The 27,412-nt window shown below is 35.1% G+C and overlaps 1 protein-coding gene across 1 annotated transcript in view; it reads right to left on the minus strand.

Moving 5' to 3' along the window:
* Positions 1-105: 105 nt before the first annotated feature.
* lhfpl3 (LHFPL tetraspan subfamily member 3) overlaps positions 106-27,412 on the minus strand; it is a 35,937-nt gene continuing 8,630 nt past the window's right edge. Inside the window, exons 2-4 of the mRNA XM_032589113.1 lie at positions 5,883-6,113; positions 3,927-3,985; positions 106-2,901 (exon numbers count right to left, since the gene is read on the minus strand). Of these exons, the coding sequence (XP_032445004.1) occupies positions 3,963-3,985; positions 5,883-6,113 (254 nt within the window). The 3' untranslated portion in view covers positions 106-2,901; positions 3,927-3,962. The remainder of the gene's footprint in view (positions 2,902-3,926; positions 3,986-5,882; positions 6,114-27,412) is intronic.

The following is a 27,412-nucleotide window of genomic DNA, read 5'->3' on the forward strand; positions in this document are numbered from 1 at the left end:
TTCTCGGCAAAGCTGAATGTTTCTGTGACTGTAGCATTATTTTTATTTTATTTTTTATTTTTCTCTCCCCTTTTATTGACTCTTCAACTTTGTCTCTTTTTTTTATTTTTTATTTTTATTTGTGTGTGTGAGTGTTGCGTTTGTGTGGTGGAGAGAGACTCACAGACACTGCACTGGTTGGCTATTTTCATGGTTCATTGTAATAAATCACTGTAATGACAGTTTTATATCACTTGTGGCGACATTTGTCTGAACGTTTTGGGGGGGAATAATTATCTGGGAAAGTATTTGCACCCTGCTTTCTGTTTTACATCAGAAATACTTCATATAGCCATATTTTTACATGAATTTCTCAGAATTTGGCAGGTTTTTCAGTAGGTTTTCTTCACTAAAAAACCCCCCAAATTTTCTAGTTTCTAGTGCAAATGTCTTGGTATTCTTGAAGAAAGACAAAATTAGCATAAAAGTAACTTTTCTACTTGTTTTAAGTAAATTATCCTCCACTTATAACGTGGGAAAAATGGCTTCATTCGCTCTGAGTGGTTTTCAAATCGTCATTTAAGAAATGTTTACAATCTTTAGTATCAGAATCTGTGCTTTCACTTACCAGGTACATTCACACAAACATTTTTAGTTGTTCAATAGCTAATAATAATCAGTGATGTAAACAATTACAGTTAGAATTTTAGTTGACATGTCTAAGTGGGCCATCATCAAAATAAACGTTTTTACTGCAGGTCACCATTGTTGATGTGGACAGCAGCCATATTGGATCTGGAAGTTGGCGTTTGAAAAAGTATCCGACTTCGTTGGTGTGTTCCAGTCGGATTGTCTGAGTTCTGACTACAAACGGATCACGCTTGAATCAAATCAGTTAGCTATAAAAGCTAACACGTTTTTCCCCCCAAAAAATTAAATGTTGGGTTTCTGTCAACTTGTTGCTAAATTTTAATGAAAAAAGTGTGTTTAGCCTAAGATATTTTCAGATTTATTCATATTGCTCAGGCTTGGTATTCTAAAAAAAATACCTGTACTAACTGTGGCTTAAAGTAAAGCTTTACTTTTTGGAAACTAATTCAGGGTTATTTTTTACTTTTATATTTTCTTCATCTTTCCCAGTGATTTGTCTTTAGCACCAGACAGTTTTTTAAGACTTGCTTTTTATCGAGTTCTTTGCTAACTTTAGCTTCACTAACCTACTGTTTGGAGCAGAAAACTAGCTTAGCTTAAAGTAAATATCTCCAAGGATAGTAAATGAATGTGTAGTTCAAAGTTTTTAATTTTTGTAAGTAGATGTTGTATTTAATTTAGTTTAATACAGCAATATCAGAAAAGGTGTTTCTTGAATCCTAATGCTAACTTTAGCTAAGCTAATTGTACAGTTTGGTTCAACAAGTTAGTTAAAAAAAGTAAATTTACAGCAGAGGAATAAATGCTAACAATTTCCTAATTTTAACACCAAATGTAAAGTTTTTAAATGTTAAAATGTTAACTTAATGTAATGAAATGTCCGATTTCTTAAGCGTTAGCTGTAATTTGGTGTGAAATATGTGAAACAACTAGCAAGATTAGCATTTTTACACCAAGCACGCAGCATATTACTACATATTTCTGGGTTAAATTGCAGAAATTTTGAATCGTGAAACCAACCAATTAGATAAAATTCTAAGTTTTGTTAAATCAACTGCTTTTATTCACAGTAATTGGACAGGAAATGGGCAAAGAGAAGGAGGTAAGTCCTAGATCGGGAGTCGAACCTCAGACGAATTAAAGCGCTAGCTGCCTACATATCAAACCTGAAAACGTGAATTGAGCAGACCACTTTTTAAAACTAATTAATGTTCGTTGTAAAGTTTTAAACTAGTTAATTATGTTTCATCTCAGATATTGGTAGTTTTATTTGTGTTACTCAGGTTAGCTGTTTCGTATAAATCCCGATGCTAACCAAGCTAATAGCGCTACCTGCTTTTTCTAGCTGGCTTAGCTTAGCTAGAACATCTGTTTTCCGACTTCCGGAGGCTTTTTATTTAGCCATATAAACTATTAACGTTTGTATTAAATGTGTTGTGGTGGTTTTTAAAGCGTTAAAGTGAAAAATGTCAGCTTACAAAACAAAACCAGACTCGGTTATTCATATTTTTTTCTTTTTCTTTACAATATTGTCAGATAACAAGATACTGAATGGCAAACACTAATAATCAACCAATGGCAGGACATTTCAGAGAATACATTTCAAAGTCGAGACAAAGGGACATAACCAACATGTAGTGCTATTCACTAAATACATATAATTTATGTATTCTCTTGATTGGTGCGCTTTTATTTTATTTGTACTTTTTTCACAGACTTTACCAGCAAAGAAAGCTTTGATATTAACAGTTTCCATTTTATAACATCAAATATTTCATCATAAACAGGACCACACTGTGTGTTTTTTTTTATTGTCCAGTCTCTAAGTTTGCTCAGTTTCCAGGTTTTTGCAGACGGCAGTCGTCTTCAGCAGGATGAAGTTTGTTGACTTGGTAAACGTCAAGGCTGCTGGGTTGTTTTTTTACTGTGTCCATCAGAGTCTGTTTGGTTTCAGTGGTTGTTTTGTCTTTTTTTCTGCCCCAAGATAAACCAAAAAGCAGACTTTTTTTTCTTTTCATTTCTGGAAAAACAGCTCAGGTAGGATGACAACAAACTCTCATCTTGGAAAAAAAATGTCAGTTTCAGGTGAGTATAAAAACTATTTTACAGACTAATGGGGCGTTGATCCCAGTATTGGGTTGTATGGCTGCTTTCAGGGCATTTCTTCTTCTTTTGTTGCTTTAATTTGCAGCTTCCCAGCTCTGCATCCAGCCACCAAGCCAGGAGATTGACGCTGGACGCTGCAGTAATGCCACATCCCAACTGTAAGACCTGCAGACATTATGAAAAATAACTACAGAAATGATCTAAAACAATTCACTTCAGAGTTTTATCATTTTAAGACTTATTTATTTGTAGTTTATTGGCTTGTTTCCATTATTCCCTCCAAAGTTTACTACTCTGAAGGTGCCAAAGTCTCAGAAAAATGTTTTTACTTCTAGTTAAGGTTGCATGTAGCAATGCAAATAATGATGATTTTAGTAATTGATTATTCTATTGATAATTTGGATGATTATTTAGTTAGTTGGATTTTAAAAAACCACAGACTGCAAATTTTTTATTTAACTACATTAAAAAAAATGCAAGTAAACAAATAATTTAAATCGTTTTTAAGTTAAAAAAAAACAAAACATTTTATTGCTTAAGATGCAATAACATATATTCCTTTAGTAAACATTTGATAATTTGTAAATTGACCAATTTTTTATTTAACGTTTTAGTAATTTTATAGTAAATGTGCTTAATAGATGTTTTAAAAATAATTTTAACCAAGTGAAACTAAAACTACTACTTGAGGAGGAATATTTCAGCTGAATGAATCTTACTTGTTTACTGTTTGAGTAAAACAAGATTTATTCCTTATATATATAGATATATATCTATATCTATATCTATATATATAGATATAGATATATATCTATATATATATAGATATAGATATATAGATATATATAGATCTATATATATATATATATATATATATATATATATATATATATGAAGTTATATCTTAATTTTCCAGATATAAATTGAAGAAAAAAAAAGGTTATACTTAAATATTCAAACATTTAATCAGGATATTCTTGTTGATTAACAAAAAAGATTTTTTCCTTTTTTTTCATGTGAAACCGCTTTATTTTCAAGAGATAAATTGAATTTAAACAAAGATTAGACTTTGACGTTAAACATTTCTTGTTAAAAAATGTAACATTTATGGGGGTGAGTTTTTTCATATGGATCTTTTTATGTTAATTTGCTAAATATTTTTTATTTTTGGTAACAAGTGGCATACTTACCCATGTGTGTGATGACTTCTTCACCGCTTCCTGGTGTTATATGACATTATTTCCAGTTTCTGTGGAGATAAAAACGATAAAACATTTTTTTTAAATGAGGTGAAAAGTGAGATTGCGTGTATAACCAGCAGGTGGCAGTGTTGCATTATGTTTCAGGAAATAAATAGTCTCAAATTTGGACAGTTAATATCCAATTAAATCCTTATTTTATTTCATGAACAACCACCTTTGTCTCCCCGTTTTCTCCCCAATGGCTCATTATTTTTCCCATTCAAGTATTTTGGTTTATGATTACTTTTTCTTTCTTCAGACAAGCCAGCAGACAACCGCTTGATGGGCTGGCTGTGATTCATTTAGTCTAGCTGTGTAAACATCTATTAGTAATTCATGACTCTGTCCAGCATCCCCGGGCTTCAATTAACCCCTGATGTTTGTGTGTTTTCCGTTTCAGAGTCCCATCCGTCTCCCTATCGCTCTTTCTTCCTCCAGATGCTTTTTGTTCATTCATTCTGCTCTCCATCAATCATCCTCTTTGGTTATTGGAACGCTTGTCATCTCGTCCAATTAAAAGAAAATACAATTTTCATCGAGAACAGAAGCAAACAAAAGCAGCCGACCAGGTGGTGTTTACCGATCCGACGCAATGTATGTAAATGAGAAACTTTCGCATGGAAAACAGAGGCGTTGTGTTTTAGACCTGAGGTATGACGTAGGGAGCATCATTGACAGTGACGTACTTCAATAAAAACGAAGCCAGTTGAAGTTAAAACGTTTCAAAAGTCGACAAATGGTTATTTAGATTAAAATTAGTTCCGATCTATTAACTAATGCCGTCCGTTGGATCTTCTTTTGGCCGCCATCCTACAGAGGGCGCCGCTGGTCATTCTGAAGCGGAGCCGTTGATGGAGAAACAAAGATGGCGGCCAGGCCAGAACGTATCAGAGTAACGGTCGAAACAGAGTCCGTTGAGAGATGGAAAATGCACTTTACGCGTTTCTGTTTTGACATATGCAAATTACTGATGTGCTATGAAGGCAAGTATAACACAGAAATAAAAATTTAAATGACGGAAAGAGACATTATGACAATAAGCACGGTTGATTTTGAGTGCTGTCGTGAGTTAATGCACTTAATGGAGTGAAGTTTTAAGAGAAACCACAGGTCGTACTTCTCTAAATCTTTCAGTTAATTTGGAATTAAGCGTTTCACATATTTTATTCTTGTCATCTTTGATTTTTTTAGTGTTTCATTTTTCGCTTTGTGTTACGGACAGACAGTCGGCTCTCTCGATACAAGAGAAAACTTGAGTTTTTTTCGAAAGTATCCGCTTAGCTATCAATCGTTAGTCCATCAATAAGATATAGTTGATTTAATATTTCAACAGGATCCCGCTTCCGAAAAATTAAATCGATCCCTTTGGGGGTGCTTTGATGATTTATTCGTTTTAATTTAAGGCACACTCAATGTTAGGTAAGATACTTAAAAAAAAAAAAACTAATTAGTTGAGTTACTTACTAATTTATATTTTAATTCATTGAAGAATATTATGAGTTTTGCAGGATTTGGAAATAGATTTTACTTTCAAATTAAATATGTGTAACCTAACAATTATTTTAGTTATTGAGTAATCTTTTGATTGATTATTCTGACAATTTTGTACAATTTGAGAAAGACATTAGCGGATGTAAGTAACCAAATAATTAAAATATGTTTTAAAATAAGAAAATATTTGTATTCATGCTTCAGTGGAAAACAGAATTTTACTCCTCCAATTATTTTCTACAGTACCTAACATTAATCTGATGTTGACTTGCCTCCTTTTTATTACTTGTTGATTATTTTTAGGCTCTTTTAGCTGTTAAAGCTCACTCTTTTACACACCAAAACCTGCGCAGTTATCTCAGATGTTTTAGTATTTTACAAGCGAAATAACAAAATCTGAGGTGCTCCTCTTACTTTCTCCCAGCAGGTCTTCAGACATCAGATTATCCTGCCGGTTGCCAAGGACGAACGCCAGGAAGGAGAGGATGAGCGCGTCCATGATGCCCATGATGGCCAGGATGTAGGCCCAGCGCACCGAGCAGGCTCCCAGCGTGTATTTGTCTGTCTGCTCGCCGCACATCCGCTTCACCTCGTCACTGTCCCAGCCGTCGGGGTAGATCATGCAGCCCAGAACCAGGCTGGTACCTGGAACAGGAGGTGAGACAGATGGGCCAGGGTGCTTAACACGCTACCAGGGGAGGATTCATGTTGCTAAACCTGGAAACATGCTGCGGTTTATTAAAGATGGCTGCACTGCTGCATAGGTTGTTGGCTACAAACACAGAGAAATTCTTGAATTTGTATTTAACACTCCTGAGTGAAAACTTTGCTTTGGCTGGAATTACTGCTCTGCACATTAGAGCTGCAACTAACAATTATTATAGCTATCGATTAATCGGTTATTCTGATTTTTAAAATTGACACATTCTGACATTTTTCATTTAAGCTTTTTGATGCAATATTAGAAATACATTAAAAGATCTAAATGAACAAATTAAACCTTTCCTTAAATAAAAGAACAACTATTGCCTAAAATGCAACAATACATCATTCCTTTTAGTGATCATTTGTAGCAAAAGGTGCATTTAGCTAAAAAAAGGAAATACTTCTAACATCAACATGTGAAAAGCTCAGCCGTTTCTGCTTGACTGAACATTAATACAGTGATTATAATTGGATTAATCAATTATTAATCGGATAGCAAAAGGCACTTTATAAATGTCTTTTACAGAATTTGAACCATCTGAAATACAAAATGAAAATATTAGTTAAATTATTGGTCTGATTATGTTGCTCATTCAGCAAGTGGCTGTTTTTTAATCTGTATACTCCAGTTAATGATTAAGTGATTATTAAATTAGTTGACGATTATTTCAGTAATCGATTAATTGTTATTAATCGATTATTGAAATCTTTCCCCATTCCTCTAAATATAAAACTACACCTCAGTACTTAGACTTTTGTTCATAAATGATGATAAACCATGTGGGATTTTGCTTTTGTTTTGTAGTTACGTTCCAATAAAGCACTTTAAAACCTAAAACGTTTGAAGTAGGGAGAAAAGATTAACGTGCTTTATTTGGAGAATTTGAGAGTTCATATATAATGTTCGCTTTATGGAAGCAAACTCTTGGGTATCAATTTAAACCATTTTTTGCATGAAAATAAAGAAAACAGAAAAGGAGAGGGAATAAATGCAATAGAATAGAAACTGTCTTTACAGCAGAATCAGATGCACAAAAAAACTCCAAAAAGTGTAAAAAAAAAAAAAAAAAAGTATATATATATGTAAAAACACGATTAATTATAACATAAAGGTACTGTGCAGTTAATATAAATATTACAACTGAGTACGAAGACTCTTTAAAAATAATGTTCATGTTTATTGAAACAAATGTGCAACCACAGCAGAAATATAATTAAAACAGTGCAAATGTTCAGCAAGTGTGCAATGAGTAATGAAATAAATTCTGTATTTTGGAGACTGAAGAGTCTGCAGACTGAATCAGGAGGGAATGAGCATCAGAGGGAAACGTGACGGTGTTGGCAGCAGTTTAGAGTCGGGCCAGAGGTGTTGAAGGAGGCGTAAAAACAGAACCGCATGTCGCAGAACCGTGTGTTGACAGGGCCGTTCACAAGCCGTCTGTCGCCTGGCTCATGATGTTAGACGCCTTGGAAACTGTCATCTGATGACTGTTAGCATGGAGCTAAACGCTTTGTTTGTTTTCAGAAAAGCAAGTCATTTTAATGCTTTAGAAAAGGCTAAAACGACACAATTTAAGATATTATTTTTTAGATTTTAACCAGAATAAATAGCTATCCTGGGAAATACCTGTAATACTTGAACACTAACTTGAGTTACAAGTGGATTAACTGATAAATTATGCCACCTGTGCCATACTCAAGGACTGTGGGCCAAATTCGGCCCGGCATAAAGTTTATGCGGCCCACAGAGATACGTAAATAGAACCTTGAAAATAGTGTTATTAATCAAATGAAAACAGTTTTTAACCGAAGAGGATTAGGATCAGATTTTTTTTTTCTCAGAATAGACCAGAATTATTCTCACTCTAATCGTATAAAATCAAACGTCAGAATTCTGGGGGGGAAAATTCAGAAGTCAGGGGAGAATACCTTGAAAAAGTCAAAATTCTGAGAAAAAAATAGAAATTTTGAAAAAAAAAGTTGATATTCTTAGAAGAAAGTCAGAATTCTGGGGGGAAAATCTGTTTTCTATGGAAAAAAGTAGAAATTCTTCTAAATAAAAGTCGGAATTGTGAGAAACCCCCCCCCTCGAGTTCTAAGGAAAAAATCTGAATTCTCAGAAAAAAGTAAAAATTTGGTTAAAAAACTCAAAAGTCTTTCTTTTTTGTCAGAATTCTAACTTCATTTCAGAAGATTAGAGCTCGAATTCTTTTTTGTTAATTTAGTGGCCGTAATGATCTTCCCTAAATTTCATACATACTGCTAAATTGCATCAATGGAAAATGCTGTTTCTTTCAATGAGCTGCGTCTTTTGTCTTTGGCATTTGTAATTATCGTAATTAAATATGTGACTCTATATGTAATGTATTCAAAAATTAAAAACGCTCTTAAAAACACTACCAGCGCAGCCAATCGTTGATATAAATTTGCATTCTGCATTCTACATTTCAAAATCCTTCTCTTTTTTTTAGTTTGTTACTCCTTTAAGGTTAACATCAACTGCTGTAATAACACTTTTAATGATGTAAGCTAATTACAAATTATTCTAATGACAGGAGGCATATTACACTAAGAGTTGAACTTAAGAAGGTTGATATTGGGGGGGCCCAAATACAAATCTGCTTAGGGCCCCAAAAAGGCTTGTGCCGGGCCTGTCCATGTTAATTCATGCAGTTCAGTAGAATCAGACAGTTCTCTGCACACAATCCCGTCATAAATAATGACATTCACAATGAAGTCTTCACTCTGCTGACTTCTCAGCTCATTTCAGCACTAATAGGATTGATGTTTTCAGGCCGGACAGCCTGAACGCTGAAGGCAACATTTATATTGGCAGAGCGATCCGCGTTTGCGACGCCTCATGTGATTGAGGTCAACAGGAAAATGGAGGACAGGCTGTTCGAAACGAGCTGCCTGACTCTGAGATTCATTCTGGCACTCGAACTCTGCAGGAGATTTGTAGTAATGAGCTGAATCTCACGCTGAGACGCTGAGAACCAAACCAAACACGGAGAAACGAGAAGGTCGATTAACTTCCAGGGATGCAGATTCCCTCAGATCGTTCTCTGTAAAGGCTCCAGAGGTCAGCGCTTCTCAGGGACGTGGGATCCTGGAAAGCAGTGTTTGATTTTTACTACGGAGTGTTGGATAAGAGAATAAGAAACATACAATTACAAGAATAAACTAGGACAAGAATAAAGTTGAAATAAGATGAGAATAAAGTCATATTTTAAGAATAAAATGATAATATTCTGAGAATAAAATCTGAATATTTGGAGAAAAAGTTTGAAATAATACAAGAATAAAGTCATAATATTACAAAATAAAGTCCTAGTATTACAACAATAGTCATATTATAAGAATAAAGTCATAATATTTTTTTAAAAAGTCAATATTTTTGAGAAAAAAGTAATAATATCAGATTTGTACGAGAATAAAGTCGTAGTAATGACTTTACTGTCATATTTCAACTTTATTTTTGGAATTTTCTGACTTTTATCTCGTAATTTAATAATTTTTTTATCTTCTTAGCGTGGCCCTAATACTCCGTCGTACAACTCAGATCTTTTCACTCACCCTTCCAAAAAAAAAAACAACAATTTGAGCCGCTTTCATTTATGGACGTAAATTTTCTACTTTTGAAATTCAGAAATTTCCACGTTTTTTTTCCAAAAATCTCAAAATGTCCAAGCTTTTCTCTAGCAAATTTTCAATTTAGAAACTCTTTTTTTCCCCTCTATCTACAATCTCCGTAACACGCCGTCGTGGAAAACTGCTTCAGTTCATCCCATTATGGCTGAGCTCTGATTTCCCATCGGTTCGTTGGAATTAACGATGTTTTTGTTGGACGTTTGCAGCTCAAACATTAATGATCATAAACGTCCTCTAATTATCTCCCACTCCACTCTGCCGGTTTCTGGCCGTGACGGCGACACAATCAGATGCCGCGTTATAACTCAGACGTTCATGTCACACATTCTCATGTCCCAGGGTCAGCTGCTGCTTTCTGCCGTTTGGGCGTCTGCTTCAAGGTGGAGCATGACAAATGCAATTAATGGGAGTTAATTGGGGCAGAAAGTGGCAGATGCAGGAAGGTATGAGGCTCATCCTCCCCTCCCTTCGTCTGTGTTTCTCTTCTGGCCGTGAATCAGAGTGCAGATATGAGAGGAAGGGCAGATGGAGCGTAATGTGCAACATGCTTCCTGCAGCACACCGCTAAGTTCATTAAAGCTTTCAGCAGCCGGCTCAGTGATTCATGAGGTTAGTTGGTGTTTGGAGGGAAAAGTAATGAGCTGATCTGAAGCTGCTGGGTACGGAAGAGGATTAGGGCCACTGAAAAATGAGAAAAAGACAAATATTATGTTGTTGTTTTTTTCTCCGGATTTGGACTTCAAACTCAGAATTTTGACTTTAAAACTCAAATTATTACTTTAATTTCAGAATTTTGACTGTAATCTCAAAATTTTAACTATAATCTCAAATTTTTGACTTTAAATTCTAACTTTAAACTCAGAATTTTGATTTTTATCTAAAAAATTTTAACTTTATTCTCTAAATTATTTCTTAAATGTCAGAATTTTGACTTTAATCTCAAAATTTTAACTTTAAACTAAAAAAAATTCACTTTAATTTTTCACTTTATGCTCAGAATTTTGGCTTTAAATTTTGATTTTACTTTAAACTCAGAATTTTGACTTTAATCTCAAACTTTTGACTTCAGTTTCAGAATTTTGACTTTAATATTAAAATTTTGACCTTGATCTCAAAATTGTGACTTTAAATTTTGACTTTAACTCAGAATTTTTACTTAAAACTAATAATTTTGGCTTCAAACTAATAATTTTGATTTGAATTCCAGAATTTTCACTTTTTCTTCAAAATCTACGGGGTTTTTTCCCCCCCAATATTTTAGCTTTATGTTGTTTATGCATGATTAAGCAAATCTCGTCTTAAAATTCAAATCTACAAAGTAAATTTGGGCCAGGCCGCCAACTTGCAGGAACAAAGAAACAATTAGATGCCACATATTCTGCCTCCAACATTTCTTCTTTTAATCATTTGAGATGAAACTCATTCAGAGCATCAATTTATCTGAATTCATCCTGACTACATGAGGTTTCTGCTGCTGAAATCTCGACCAGCAGAGCGCTGCTGATATCTGCTCTGATCTTCGCTACACAATCTTAGCGATTCTTTGTGATTTAGATACGAACAGGGCATCAAAAATAAAACATCTGCATCTCCCTCTGCATTTCTCCTTTTCTAACTTCTGCAGTAACTAGCGCTGTGCAGCTGTTGTTGCTGCGAGATGAAACGAAGGGAGGAGGAATACGCTGGACTCGATGTTGGTGTTTTCACTGAACCAAAGATCATCTAGATAATAAAATATCTGGACACGATAAAAGCCACATATTGATGAGCATTGATGTCATTTTTGGGAAGATGAAAATACGATACAAACGATGGGGTTTGAATCCCAACGCACTTCGTTTGAGGGAATGAGAGGAACTGTTTAAAAATGCAGCGCCTGCAAAGCATCAAGGAATGACACAGAAACAGAAACCACACTTCAAAGTCAGGCCTAAATGAACAGTTCAACCGTTACAGGATAAACTCCAGACTCCCCTCTGAATTTATTCAATTTGAAAACTTCCTTCATGTTAGAGAAAATAGTTGGAAGAGTAAAATTGATTAACTATCTGATTTAGAATCTAATTATCTCCAAGAGGATAGAAGCACAAGCAGAACCCATTTACAAATAAGAATTTATTATTATTAATATATTTTATTTTACGTCTTGGTCTGCATTTAAACTTCTTTAGTAGTAAATTTTCTTTTAATATTGAATTTTGCTAATGTCAAATGTTTTTATTTGGTAGCTATTATAAACAGGGTTTATAGCAGGCTGAAAAAGTACAGAAACAGAACACCAGAATATTGATGAATATTTAAATTAGCTACTAGTTTATTCCTAATTCTAGTGTCTAAAAATTGTATGTTAGTTGTGATGTTAGTTCAATAGCTCGCATCTGTTAGCATAAAAGCTAACGTAAAAAACGTAAAGAGATAAGCAAGCATTATAATTCGAGGAAACATAAATGTATCTGCATTCATACTCAAGTATTTAATGGAAAATGTACTAACGTAGTGTAGCATTTTGCTAACGCTAAATGTTTTATTTAGGAGTGGCTAGCTGACAGAAACGGTTCACACACAGTCTGAAAAAGGACAAAAATAAAACACAGAATATAAAACAGTATTTATCTTAGCTAGCTGCTAGTTTATTTCATTAGCTTTGTTAACTGTCAGCCATGGATTAAACACGTTGTTGTTTCCATCTGTGTAAATGTTGTTGTGAATGAAATATCAAAAGAAAAAATTGGAAAATAAAGTTTGGATGAGTGAAGGGTCACAATTTGAAATCTTTTCTCTTGGTCTCTCGTCAGACTATTAGAGCTGCGCCATATGTGCTGGTCCTCTGGTGTGAGGATGAGATGCTAGTAGCGTTGTAATGAGGGGAAAACAAACATCTGCTGAGCCTAAAAGAATTGTACACTATTTTATTCTCTTATCAAACAGCGATGGTCGCATTTTTAATCTAAAAACAAAAAGTCATGCTTCATGTCTCCCTGCTTTGCTCGCTCAGAAATGGTGACATTGCTCTCGAAGCGACAGGCAACTTCAGCAGTCCTGAATCTTTTAACGGTTGCCCTTATTTTCTTTCCGAAACTGCGCTGCTTTGAAGTCAGACCGAAGGGATTGCTCCACTCCATTTCTGTATCATCTAATATGTCTCTGATCTGAGCTGATGGCCCAGAGTACATACTCTCCTTCTTTTTCTATCTTTCTCCCCTTCCCCCTCACCACTCTGTGCTTCTCCTCCTCCAGTGCTGGGCTATAATTACACATGATGTAAAGGGAAGAAAAACAACCAGAAACCAGCCTTGATTAGAAAATGACACCTGTGGAGCTGCACAAGCAGTTCAACCCCAGAACAAAAGCTTAAGACATTGTGAAAATGATGGCTGAGTCTGGTGAAAAAAAAAAAGAATTCAGACTTTTTATACTCTGAATTCTGAGTAACTGATTGGATTTCTCTTTGCCAGCTTCCAGGCATAAAACATAAATGATATGAATTCTGTGACAAAAGTCTGAATTTTGAGATTAAAATCAACATTTTGACAGAATTCAGACTGACTTTTGTCCTCAGTATTTTGAATTTAAATTCAGAATACTAATTCTGTGTCAATCTATGTCAAATACGGTAGGTGTCAATTATGTTGTTAGTATATGAAAATAATTACATAAATGATTCTTCGTTGTCATGAGATTGGTAAACCTGAACTTTGTCGACACTAAAAGTCTGTTCCACATTTATTTGATAGATTTGAATTTTAAGCCTAGACTTGCCTGATAGTGTATAAACAATTCAAACAATTCTGAAATTGTCAGATGTTAAAGGCAGATTTTTTTTTTTCAGTGGCTCTAATCTTTCGTAGACATGAACTGAAAGGCCGCTCAGTATAGAAAAAGCCATTACTCTATAAACGGCAAAAGTCTATTTGTTCTGTAACAAACATTCAACCATAAACCAATCTTCGTGGTTACGTTCACACAGCAGATCTTATTGCTCAATTCCAAATTTTGCTGAAATACGATTTTTTTATGCTTGTTGGTGGTTTTGTGTGATCATTCCTGCTGCTTCCTAATTAAATGTGACCACAGTCTGATTTTTCTGTTAACTGTCTATGCATACGCAGAAGAAGAACGTTGACGTCGCACAGCAGCGCTCTGTTTTCACTGCAAAAACACAAAATCTTTCCAAGTAATTTTGGTTTAGTTTTCAGTGCAAATATCTTAATACACCTGAAATCCTGCTAACCCTTACACTTAAATGTAACTTTTTAGCAAGATATAGAGGCTTGTTTAGTAAATAATTGCTAATTATATATGATGGTAAATTAAGTTACAACATGTGAAAAATGTGTTATAAGTTAAATAATCCACCAGTGGAACTAGAACTGGGTTGCTAGGTGACGGCTGGGCTTGGGTGGGGTTGCTAGGTAACGGCGCAAGTGGAACTAGAATATTTTCACCAATATTAAGGAATTATTTACTTAAAATTAATCTCTATCTCTTGCTAAAAAGTTATTTTTAAGATAGTTTTCTCTTATTTCAGGTGTATTAAGATATCCATCCATCCATTTTCTTACACTCTTCTCCCTACCGGGGTCGGGAGAAGTTGGCGCCTATCTCCAGCGGCTAAGGGGTGAGATGCAGGGTCACCCTGGACTGGTCGCCAGTCTACTGCAGGGCAGTATTAAGATATCTGTAGTACTGAAAACTAGACCAAAATTACTTGGTAAGATTTAGTGTTTTTGCACTAAGCAATAATGGACACCGCTGTTTTCGAATCGATTTTAATGTTTATTCAGCAAAGGGAGCCTACAAGGGTCATACGACAGACAAAGCTAATTATAACAAACACAACTTGCTTGGAGCATTGGCTCAGTTCATGTCTTCTGCAGTTGAGTCTGTTTGGATGTAGTCGGGCTTAAGTCAGAACTGACACTTGGACTTTCCGATGGACCAAAGTGTTGCTTCAACATTTCCATGTTTTCTGTAGCAACTCATGGAGTCTCCAGCGGCTTTCGTCCGAATCTCGGATTGTATTCCCCTTCGACTGCTCACAGAGGACCGCGCTAGTGATACGACTCTGAGAAGCAGAAAAGGCTCAAAGGACGGTCTCCATGGCAACCGGAAAGCTCAAAAAAGAAAGGGAGCGAGAGCATTAATGGGCGGCCGAGGTGACTCCGAACGTCCCCAAAACAACACGTTCCCTCTCTTCTCTGATCTGTGGCCTTTTTTTGGGGATGGAGATGTTGACTGTAAACGGCATAAAAACACAAAAACTTAACACTTAACTCTGCCGCTTCTCCCCCGGCGGATTTATAAGCGTGTCCGGTGGGACTCAAACACTGCCAGAGCTCACACTTCCTAACTCCCCCCTGCTAAGTTTATGAAATAACAACCCTCTCTGCGCTGCCACACAGGCGCTGGAGCCTTTTGATGTTCTCTCCATCTCAGAACTCATTTGTATTCAGCGAATACCGCCGGCGTTCACTTCCAGTCCTCCCCACCAACACGGCTCCAAGTGTTAACATTGTTAGTCATGTTTTCCCTGCACCTTCTCATTTGCAGCTCAATACAGCATGTTATAATTATAAATGGATGATATGTGCAATTAGCCTGTGGAAGTAGACATCTTGTGGCTCTGCTAGCAGATTTTCAGGTTCCAGAATGCTTTAGAGCTCCCTTTACTCTGATATCCCTAAATAAAATCCAGTGGAACCGTTTGCCTTTATAAGGATTTGTTTATGTTTTTGCTACATTTTTTTCTGGTCAAAAACAGTGGCGTCCCTAAAGGGGGAGTAGAGGGAGACATGGCCCCCTCTTTAAAAATGCTTCAGTGAAGCAATAAATGTAAAACCCAATAAAGAAATAAATACAATTTAAACATTTAAAATGTTAATTTCCTCTAAAATTTTACACCCCTGTAAACATTTTCTGGGGTTGCTAGCATCAATAAACGACATCAAATAATGTTCATTTTCCTTTTTGTTGTAGAAATAGATTAACATAACTTTAAATTTGTTTCAGTTACAAAAAGAAAACTTCCCCTTTTTTTGCTTATTTTGAACCCTCCACAGACCTTCTGCCAAAAATCTCTGAGATTTTTAGATTAATCTCAGAAACTTTTGAGAAAAACATTAGGAAATTTCTGAGTTTCAAAGGTCAATTTCTGACTTTTGGAGTTTTTTCTTGAAAATTTATGAGATTAGTGAGTTTTGAGTATGAGTTTTTTCTGGCAAATGTTTGACTTTTCAACCTCAGATATTTCCTTGTTTTTACTAGAAAGGTTTTAAGATAAATCTCAAACTTTTTGAGTTTTTTTGGCAGAAATTTACCCAACTTTTCTTTCTAGCAATAATACTCCTAACATGCTGTCATACAACTTCTTAAAACAGCCCAAATGATAAAAAAAAAAAAAACAGATGTTTATTTAGCAATAAGTTAATGTTTGTTGGTGTCTGAAAAATGAGCTGTTTCAAAAATATTCAGAATGCTAAGTCAAATTCAAGATTAATTTTAGACATTTTTGAGAAAATAAGTTTAAAGGTCTATCTTTGACTTTTGGAAGTTTTCTTGGAAATTTCTGAGATTTAAGAGCAAATGCAAATTTTCGACTTTTCAAACTCAGAAATATCCAAGTTTATTCTAGAGAATTAGATTTTTTGCCATTAATTTACTCTTTTTTTTTTTTCTTTCTTCTATCTTCAATGACCCTGATTTGCCATCGCACAGTTGAGGTGCAAATGGAAACACAAAAACATGCAAAATGTAAATTTAGAGGTGTTAGCACTTCATCAATATAGCGTGTAAATCAGTGAACATCCGAGAGTCACTCATACAACGGCAGCGAAGGCATCGTAACCAGCCTCTCGGCGACGGTGAGGGATAAAAACGGCTGGAGCCCAGGCATCAGTCTCCTGGACACCAGCATCACTCATACATGGCTTCGACCCAGACGGGTTGCCGTGTCCTTGTCCTTCCGTTTCATGCAGGAGGAGGAGGAATAATCATGTGGCTGTCGCCTCTATCCCGACCCAGCGATCAGGGAGATAAACCCAGGATGGGAAATCTATAAACATCACTGAACTTATGAAAACCATTTAAAATGACACTAAAAGAGTGTATACACTGCAAAAACAGGAAATATTACCAAGTATTTTTAACTGATTTCTTGTGCAAATATATTATTACATTTGAAATAAGACACAACTAACAAGTAACTTTTCGCTGAGATATAGTTTGTTTTAAGTCAAATCAATAATTGATTTACATTGAGGAAACAGTACTAATTCAACTTGCGGATTATTTCACTTATAGGATGGGAAAATGTTTTTATATAAATTAAATAATTTGCAGTATAACTACTACTTTATAATCTATTTTAAGGAATTATTTAGTTAATAAGCTCCTATATCTTGCTGAACTGTTATGTGTACGTTCTTTTTGTCTCATTTCAAGTGTACTAAGATATTTGCACTAAAAATTACTCGTGTATGTATTTATAAAAAAAAGAGTAGTAGGACTCGATTGAAATGTTTAATTTAAGTAATTGTAGGATCTGTAATTTGATTGCATTTTAATTGAAAACCATATATCAAAACAATTAGCAATATTTTAATTCAAAATCCATTTTCATGGCTAAATTATTGCATAGACATATAAGCTCAACCAAAAATATATTTATTATTTTTAATCTGTTATTTAGATTATTAAACCATCAAATTGATGCCAAGTATTTCAGGAACCCTGATTATTCATGAAACCTCTTCGAAAGAAATCCTGTAAAACTATGGACTACGGACGCTAACATTAGCATTTTGCATTTGCTAATAAGTTAGCATTGAGATGCTATATAGGCTTGAATAGCTTCACTGATTGGCTAACTCCTTTTAGCACAACCTGAACCTGAATCTTTTCCAGATTCTAATCAGAAACAAAAATCAACCAATCCTCAGTGTGTAATATTTTGCATTACTATATACGTATTTGGTGGCTATTTAAAAGCAGTTACTTTTCTAACCTCTTGTGGCAGGTAGTTGTACTGCAATTCATAAAATGGAAGACAAGATTGACAGATTTTAGGTTATTTGAATTAATGTTTTCTCTTAAAACAACACTGCAGCTAATATCTTTGCATTTCTATTTTTGTCTGTGATATTTATTAAGATAAGGACTTTGTGGAGTTAAGTTGCTCTTTCCCGCTGCTCTCCTAGATTCTGCACTAATTGGTCTAACCTTGGGTGGATTAAGAAGGCACATTAATCAGTGGCTTGTTTTGGAGTTGCATACAGACTCATACTAAACACAAACCTCCGGTTACTCGTCCGGCCCACGCAGGTCTAACATTTCTGTCTTTCTTTGTATTCCTCCACCTCAGCTACGTCAAATTAAGTACTTTATCCTGAAATAACCTCCTTTCTACACAGCTTCATAATCACAACATCAAGCAAGTTGAGTTTTTGTTAATTAGGACCTGAGGGCAAAAGGAGAGAATTTGCTTCAAATAATTAATCTGAGCTCATGGATTCAGTGAGAGGGCGATGTGTTGTATGAAAGACAGATTTACAACAAGTTAATCAGATCTGGCTGGAAATAAATAACACTAGCAGTATATCCAAACATTTGCCCTCAAAACATAAAACGAGACAAGAATTAAGTTATTACAAAAGGTTATATCATAGGAACAACATAACTACGCTTTATTACTGCTAGAGCTCATTAGCTAGCTATTAACTGTACATAAAACTCATACAGAAATTATGAAAATAGGGTAAAAATCAGTCAGTATTGATATTTTTTAAAAACTAAACTAATGGCATTATCTATCCTGTTTTATGCCTTTGTTTTCTTATTTTTAAGCAGTTATGAGGCACAGTGGCCAAACTTGAAACTGCTGCTGTACAAGTTATTCAACAAGTTGTTGCTAGCTAACAAAGAATGATTGAGTTGCTAGGTAACCAGAGAGCGAGTGAGTCAGCTCAAAATTAAATAGAAATTCAAAAATACTTTGCTGATCCCAAAGGGAAATTAAATGTTGTTGTAACTCATATTAATTCAAATTTGTCAAAATTGATACCATTAGAATTTGAGTGGCCTGAGGAATTGAATTATTATTTTTATTTTCATCTTTTACTGTACTTCTGATATTGTATTGAAAAGGCTTAAGTAGTTTAATGAAAAACCTGCATAATGTGGCAATATTTTTTATCTGATTAATCTTCAGAATAATTGCCATATTAATCAATTACTAAAATAATTAATTCTATTTTTTAAACTAGATAAAAATGGTTTCAAAAACAATATTATTCTTTATCCCAATAATTTCTGGGACAATTTATCATCCAGCAATATTCATTATTGTGACAAACTTGCTGAAATATTTGAAAGAAACTGAAAAACTGAGGTGCAATGCTACTTCATATGCTAATGGAAAACCAGCCAATCCAGGAGCAGCATTCCTTTTTCTTAGCTCTGATTGGCTGAACCCCAAAAACCAGATATAAGAGCTTCTGCTTTAATATTAATGTGTATTAAAGGATATTTGGTGTTTTAACTATTAAAATAAGCAGTTATACGTGATTTTAGAGGGGATGTCAAGTGTTTGCACATTTTGGCTGTGGTGCCTAATTGCTGCAAATACCTGGTTTCACTGTATACACTAGATAATATCAGGTTTCAACAACATATGACAGTAACTCATTCATTTAATTTATTAATTTTTTTATTTTATTGTTTTTCTCCCCTCCAGGGGGTCTTTTGTGGGCTCTAGTGTCCCTTATATGAAAGTAGGCTGACAGGAAAGGGGGAAGGAGAGGAGGGAAAGACATGCGGCAAATATCGCCTGGTCCGGGAATTGAACCCGCGACGGCCGTGTCGAGGACTCGAGGCCTCCAAACGTGGGTCGCGCTAACCCCTACGCCACCACAGCACGCCCTAAATTTATTAAATTTTTAATACAAGCCTGAAAAGTTGTGTTTTCCTCAAAGCAAATCTTTGCCAAGTTGCATAAAAGCTGATTTGTCTGTCCATCGTCTCATCTGGTAATCCAGTTAATCCATCAGACAAGATTGTTTTGCATCCACAAACCCTGCAGATAGACATCTATTTAAAAAAATGCTGCATCTGAATTCAGCAGAATGTCTGTGGGCTGCTCTTGGCTACTTCTATATTGGCTGCAAACACAGTTTCTTAAACTCTGCTTTCAAATGTGAGCGCTGAACAAGCTTCTCTAAGATGGGTGCTTTTAGTGTGTTATCGTCAAACAGACGGGGGCAAAACGGGGAAAAGACAAGTCTGGGAAAACAGAGAGCAAATCAAATATGGACACTAATGGATGTGGACTCTAAGGGTTGTCTTTCTACATCTGTCAAGTTTCTGAGAAAAAAAACAACTTCAAAAAGTTCGGCCAGTGTCGCCTGGATTTTCTTTCTTCTCCTTAACTAAATATTAATGACTGGAGTAGCATAATTTTTAGAGATGGAACTTTAATACATTAATGTTTGATTAAATTAATGTTTGATTAATTAATTATATAGATTTTATTGCGTAAAAGTCCACACTCATGAGAATAAGTACAAATAATTTAACAGAAATTTGGGTATTAAAAGCTTTTAAAAACAGCTCAGCGCTTAAAAAAAAAAAAAACCACCCAGCTGTTATTTTGGTGTCTGGAAAACAATCTGTTTCAAAAACCTCTAAAATGTAGGGTCACAAATCAGCAGTCACTGCCCGTCACCTAGCAACCCCAGCAGAATTCCACCCGTTACCTAGCAACCTAAGCTGAGCTCTAGCATGGTTGTTTAGCTGGTTAACTGCTGTACGCTCTTAATGACATCAGCAACAGATTGTTTTGTTCCTGACTAAGCATCCAAAGACCACTTCTTGCATTCTTGTTGTTGTGCAGGAGGTTCCAATTCTGCTTTTCAAAGATGTATAGTTGTATATTTGTGCATCTGTTTAGCAGCTATTTTAACATGTGAGTGTAAACGTTGAGTAAGGGGAGGAGTCATGGCCAGCAGCAGCTTATTTTGAATTATTGGAAGGAGCTCAAAATAGGTGGAACTAACCAGCCCAAAATCTCAATATCTAAGGATAATTTTGTCCAAAAAATGTATTGAACATGTTTTGTATAACCCACAGACGTATTCAAACATGTTCACGGAAGCACAATAGGTCCACTTTAATGCACTCCAGGGTTCTCAGATTGATTCTCAAGAGTCAATATGTTCTGATAAATAATTCATGGTGGAACTACTCAAACCGGCCATTGAAAAGGAGAAGCGACAACAGCAGCAGCAGTGATGTTTAATGTGAAACATCATTCAAATTGGCTGTGAGGACGAGAAAAGGCCCTATGGATCGAGAAGCATCCAGTCATGTGACGCTGTTTATCCCGGGCGTCGTTCCTCAACACTCAGCCTGTCACGTCTAATAAAAGCAAAGCGAGCCTCGAAGCTCAGCCTCATTCGGACCTAGAAAGACAGTTTTGCTGAAAGTTTCCGACCATCTGAGGTCACAGGAAGTTCTTACAGGAAGGTAAAAAGGTGGCGATGGGCTGAGGATAAAGTAATGTAGGTCTCTAAGCTTGCAGCGGTCGATGCCGGCCTGCAATCAGCCGCTCTGCTCCACCCCTCTGCCTTCATCCCCGTTACACTAATTACATTACTCCTGGGGAGGAGGATAATCATATCTTAATGAGGCATGGTAGATTTCACTCCTCTCAGTGACATGAACCTTCGTAAAATCTCTTGGAGTTGTGTACTTTTCAGCTCGAAAAGCCGGTTTCTAAACAGATATTTAGGAAAACATTTCTGAGCTTTCGATATTTTCCCTTTCAACGCTGTCTAGGATTTACCGGAAGAAGACAAGCACAACAATTATAATTTAGCAGCAGGATTTATGGAGCAATATCCATGTCAGTATAAAACTTTGGCAGCTCCTATTGAAACCTTTTACCGTATTCATTTTTCAAACTGGTCTGACTGGAAAGGGTTATTCAATTACTTAGAAGAATCAAGCTTTGTCACTGATTGGTCATAAAACTGAGCACAAAGCACTTCATATGTGATCTAAAACTACAGCTAAACAATATTGACTTAAATATACAATCTCCAATCTTTTCATACCAAATCTGATTGTTTTTCTTGCTTTCTTTTTTGAAAAAGAAATTACAATTGACAGAAAATGGCTTTTATTTCAATCATCCTTTCTGTGAGTTGGATAACAGAGTATTAGTGTCAGGTTACAATAATTGTTATTTAATTACAAGAATACAAACATAATATTAGCAGAATCAAGACACAATTTAACAGAAAAATATCTTAAAATTCTGAGAAAAACTTAATTTTAGTGAAAAAAAAAATCTTCTTAACATTCTGAGACACCTAAAGCAATTACAAAATCCGTCTTCTATCATCTGTAGAACATTTCCAGGATTAAAGTGTTAATATAACAGCAAAATATGGGATATTCGTCTCTTCATAATATCAAGATCTGATGTGTCCAGATCTGTTTGTTTGGTTCTTTCTTCAAATTTGACTCAGTCGCTTGAAAAATAATTTTGTGCTACTGATAATAATTTGATGTTGATGTGTTAAAAAATAAAGTATTTCATTATCTGTAAAACCTGTAAAACCAATTCACAAGATGCTCAATATTCATCACTTTAATGTTTAGTCATTTTTCAAACTGTTACTTCATTCTCTTATGTTTATGACTTTATTCTGGTAATATTAATGCTTTATTCTCACATCATTTTGACTTTATTGTTATTCATGTATTACTACAACTGTATTATTGTAATATTATTACTTTATTCTCATAATTAAGGAGAAAAATCATAGCATGACCCTTTTGTTGTAACTGACCTTAATTCAAAGTCCAAATAAGGAGTTGCAAGACATGATTGTCTATCAAGATGGTCGCCCTTGGAGTGGTGACATCACTGTGAAATATGGAAACCCAAGCAATGCATTGGTGGGAAAAAAATCTAAATGTTCCAAAAATTACACCTTCAACTAAAAATTGATTCATCGCCGAGCCCTTTTGACACGTACAATAACTACTGAGAAATAAATCCACTTATTAGGCTTTAATATAAAACAGGTGTATGGAATGAAAATATTATTAATCAGTATTTTAAAGAACATTTCTCCTATTTAAACCTCAAACAGTTTATAGTAAAAGTATAAGATTGTAAAAAAAATGGCAACATTCCCAGCCATCTTAGCAAGTTTATTCTAAAAGCAGACCGCAAGACACTGAAAGAAGTTTCAAAAAACCCCAAAATGTGTCTTTTTTTTGGTCCATTTATCAAAAACTGCATCTTAAATTAATCTGGTTATCTGAAATCTGTTTTATCTGGAACATTTAAGTGCACAAGCAAGCAAAATACTTTGTCAGCACTGTGCATTGTTGACATATTTACCATCTTTTCAAATTACAAAAATAAATAATCTTTCTTTTGGGACAGTTTCCTTTTTATCCAGATGATCCTTTTCCTCCTTCTGGGGGATTTGTCACTTATCTTGATGCAGTGGGCAGCAGGCAAACTATCTATAGTCAGTCTCTCAGGGATACGTCACAACTGAATAATACGACTGCAACTGAGACCATTCGCTTAAGCAACTCTGATCCCTTCCACTTCCACTTGGACGGTCAAAAGCACATCTGTGTGCTTTTTCAAACACACACACACACACATCAGGATGTCATTACTTCTCTTCCGATCCTTATTCCCCCTCTAAATCCTTCGCTTTTAGCTCTCCTGCTGCTCCTTAACAAGGATCTGATTAGCAGTGTTATAACTTCAACACATCCTGCAGAGTCCTGGAAATCCCTTGTTATCGGCCCATCAGTGCCGCCGCCGGCTTCACCTGTCCGCCGATTGGTCACCGCACCATCATCATCCCTCACTTTTAAAAAAGGCAAAGTGGCTTTTTGGAAAATGCCAACATGCCTCTAAAACTTCACAGCTTCTCTCTCCGATTCAGAAATATCTAGGAAAATATCTGCCTAAACTCTCAGCTCTCATTAAAAACCATCTTTTCTTTACGTCGTCTAAAGATACAACAACACATGACAAAAAGAGAAAAGCCAATGCAAAAATTACTTTGTGGACACATTATGATTTAATCTATACAAGTCAAGTTTATTTGATTTACAATTAACATATTTTAGCAAAAAAAAAAAGCTGTTCAAAGAGCTTTAGACCATAAAACACAATACAGCAACCAATTATGAAACCAGAAATAAACATTACATTTGATCAAAAACCAACATCAAGCAAATAATCATCAAATATATTGATCAATTTTCCAGTTATTATTAATCAACTCTAAACAGCCTTGATTTAATAGACAGTGTTTCAGCAGTTTTGCAGTTTTCTGGAAGTCAATCAGTCTCACTGACCTTTTTAGGCAGACCTGTGAAAATAAAGATAAATTTATGGATGAGTTTCTCTACATCTTGCTGGGAAATTTGTCTTTTAATCCTTCAAATGCTCTTCAGGTGATAGAAGACTGATTTTGTTTTTGTCTTTATGTGTCTCTGAAAGTTCAGACACAGATTTTGGTAGTTTCTAGCTGTAACTGAGTCTGTATGCTGACTCTTGATCGTTCCTCTGAAGCTCCAACTCCAGTTTTATTTCTGTTCAGCTGGAGAAAGTAATGGCTCCTCCTAAGCGTGTGTACAGTGGGTTTGGACTGAGTCACTGGTGATATTATAATGTATAGATGTGGTAATCTCGCAGGAGCATGTAGATGTTAAACAGAAGGAGTCCCAGGATTGAGCCTTGTGTTACCCCACATGTGATTTCTGTCCATTCCCATGAAAAGTGGTAAGAAAGGGTTTTATAACCACCAATACCAAACGCCAGCAATTGTGTCTTTATATAACAGAACCTTAGCATATAAGAAATAGTGCCAGTATTTGTCCTACTGTTGGAAAATACTCAAAATAATCCAGGTTGCAACAATTTATTTGAAAAAAATCAAATAGTTGCTTGGGGATTCTAAGAGTTTTAGTGGTAATATGATTTCTAGAAACAGTGTTGACCATTTCAATTCATTACCAAGTCGACATCTGGAGCAGCAAGGAAATTTCCACAATTCATTACTTTTGTGTCAGCTTATGTCAGAGATGTCCCTGACATTTTGAAAGCCAATTATTGGGGGAAGTTATGTCAACCCTGCTTCCTGTTAAATAGAAAGAATCTCAGATTTTTAGCCAACAAACTCGCCGTTCATGTAATGAAATGTAACAAATGTTTGGAAACCGAAACCTGTGAGCGTAATCATCAGGGAACGTGGAATATTTCATTATCCAGAGTTTTTTACTTGTAAGATTTTGTTTAGTAAAAGGTCTAAATATGATAATGACATTTTCCGGACAATATTGCCCAATTATATGCCAAGTTTGGTGTCTTAAAAACACACAAAATATTGATTTAGGGAAATTTAGGTGAGTGTGTAATTATTAGTATGTCAGAAGTCTTGGTTATTATAAATAAATTACGGTACTTCATTTGTGTGCCTTTGACACACAAAAATAGCATTTAAAAAACATTTTTTAGGTTTCCCATTAATAATTTTAGTCCTCATTCAGACAAAAACTTCACAGATTTTCAGAAAATGCAATAAGTTTCCACTTAAAGCCCGAGAGTCAAAAATGGCACCAAATCGGATTCTGATCAACTTTTATTTTTTGTAATAAATTTGGTCTGTTCCACCAAGACCACATGTGCCAAACTCAAGGCCCATGGGCCAAATCCGGCCCGCCATAGCTTTTTATGTGGCCCTCTAGATTCTATACTAAACACTAAGTGTGCTTAAATATTACGTTATCAATCAAATCAATATAGTTTTAGCTGGGCTCTGTGTTGCCAGTATAATATAAATAAATTTGTAATGTACTGCACATTTTTTTTCTTTCATTTTTATGTATTTTAAGTGAAATATCTAAATTTTACGTATTAGGGTGTTATGACAGTTTATGTAAAGAGATTAAAAATAATTTAGTCTGTTAGATTTCGTTCACACTGCTGTCTATAGCACAGTTATTACACTAATAAATATTTTTTTTAAGTAAATATATGTAGCTAAAGTTTGACAACTATTATCAAAGTTTGTCTTTACAATAAAATGCCTAAAAATTTAAAATGAAGTTACGTTTTTTTTATTCATATCTTGAAATAGCAAATGCACATTGAATTATGGAATTGTGTTAATATGTTCATGAATACACCACTGTAAAGGTGTGTGTGTGTTCAATAAAAACTATTTATCAGAATCAGCTGTATCAAATGTAATTATTGTGCCCCAAAACAATTAAAAAATCACATCAAAAAGTTTGAAACGTCCTTTGTTTTTGTTTTTTTTCATTCCTATATATCAGTGGTCCCCAAACTACGGCCCGCGGGCCAGATGCGGCCCGCCTCCACATTTGGTCCGGCCCCCTGAACAATACCAGAGTATTTTCATATATGTGCATTTTTATTTGATAAGTTGGACTTTTGCAATAAAATGTTCCTTAGTAATGAACTTTATTTATTATTAACAATTAGTTAGTAACTATTTTATACATGCATATAATTGACCCTAACCCTTTTTTTTATGTGGAGAACCCAGTGTTATTTGGTTATTATTTATTTCATAAATAGCGTTATTTCCTGACTTTTGTTCTCTGAAGAATCCAGAAAAGGTTATTTGATTGTGCTTTCTGAAAAACAATAAATTTTTATGTTTAGCACTCTTACAATCGTCACACTTTTTCTGTTACAAACTGACCCCGGCCCCCCATCAGAGAAGGGACCAGTTATGTGGCCCTCACAGGAGAAAGTTTGGGGACCCCTGCTATATATAATAGTGTGAGAGATTGCGTCAGTGGCATTCATTAACTTGAAATACTTTGCAGAACGGCACTTTACGAAGTTCGGTCCATTTACTTGTATTAGCTTGCTGGCAAATAAGCCACTTTCAATATGGCGGACGCTGTAACGTATCGCAACAACGGGCCGACCCGCTCAAGCGATAACTTCCGGTTCAAAAGCACTGTCGCCCAATCAGCGATCTCTCAGGTCTCCCACTGGGAAGTACCCTTTCCGTTTTGTTAATGTTGTTGTGTTTCGTTAATGTTGTGTTTTTGAATTTGTAATTGTGCTTTGTTAATGTTGAAGTGGTTTGCACCTCAGGGCCACTGTACGATTTGACCCAAAACAAAAATGAGTTTAACACCGCTGACCTAAACGCAGAAAAAATGCTCTTTAAAAAACTGCCATGCAAATATTAGTTGTCAATAATCTTGATATCTAACAAATATTCATTGAATTTTTGAATTTTAACCTCTTAAATGTCACTTTCAGCCACTAAAGCCTATTTCCTTATATTTTCAACCAGTGAAAAACAATAAAATATCAGATTTACTTAGTACTTCAACACCAAGGAATATAATTAAAGAAAAACAAATTGGTAATATATTCAGTTTGAAAGTGGATTAATAAGACATGTGAGGGGCATAAGAAAAAGAAAATCCTATTTCCGTCAATAGTTACTGTAATTTAATGTAAAAATACAACCTAAATGCTGCTTTAATGTGCAGGAACCCAGGGG

This window comes from Xiphophorus hellerii, chromosome 17 (assembly GCF_003331165.1).
Source record: "Xiphophorus hellerii strain 12219 chromosome 17, Xiphophorus_hellerii-4.1, whole genome shotgun sequence".
In the NCBI taxonomy this organism is placed as follows: Eukaryota; Metazoa; Chordata; class Actinopteri; order Cyprinodontiformes; family Poeciliidae; genus Xiphophorus; species Xiphophorus hellerii.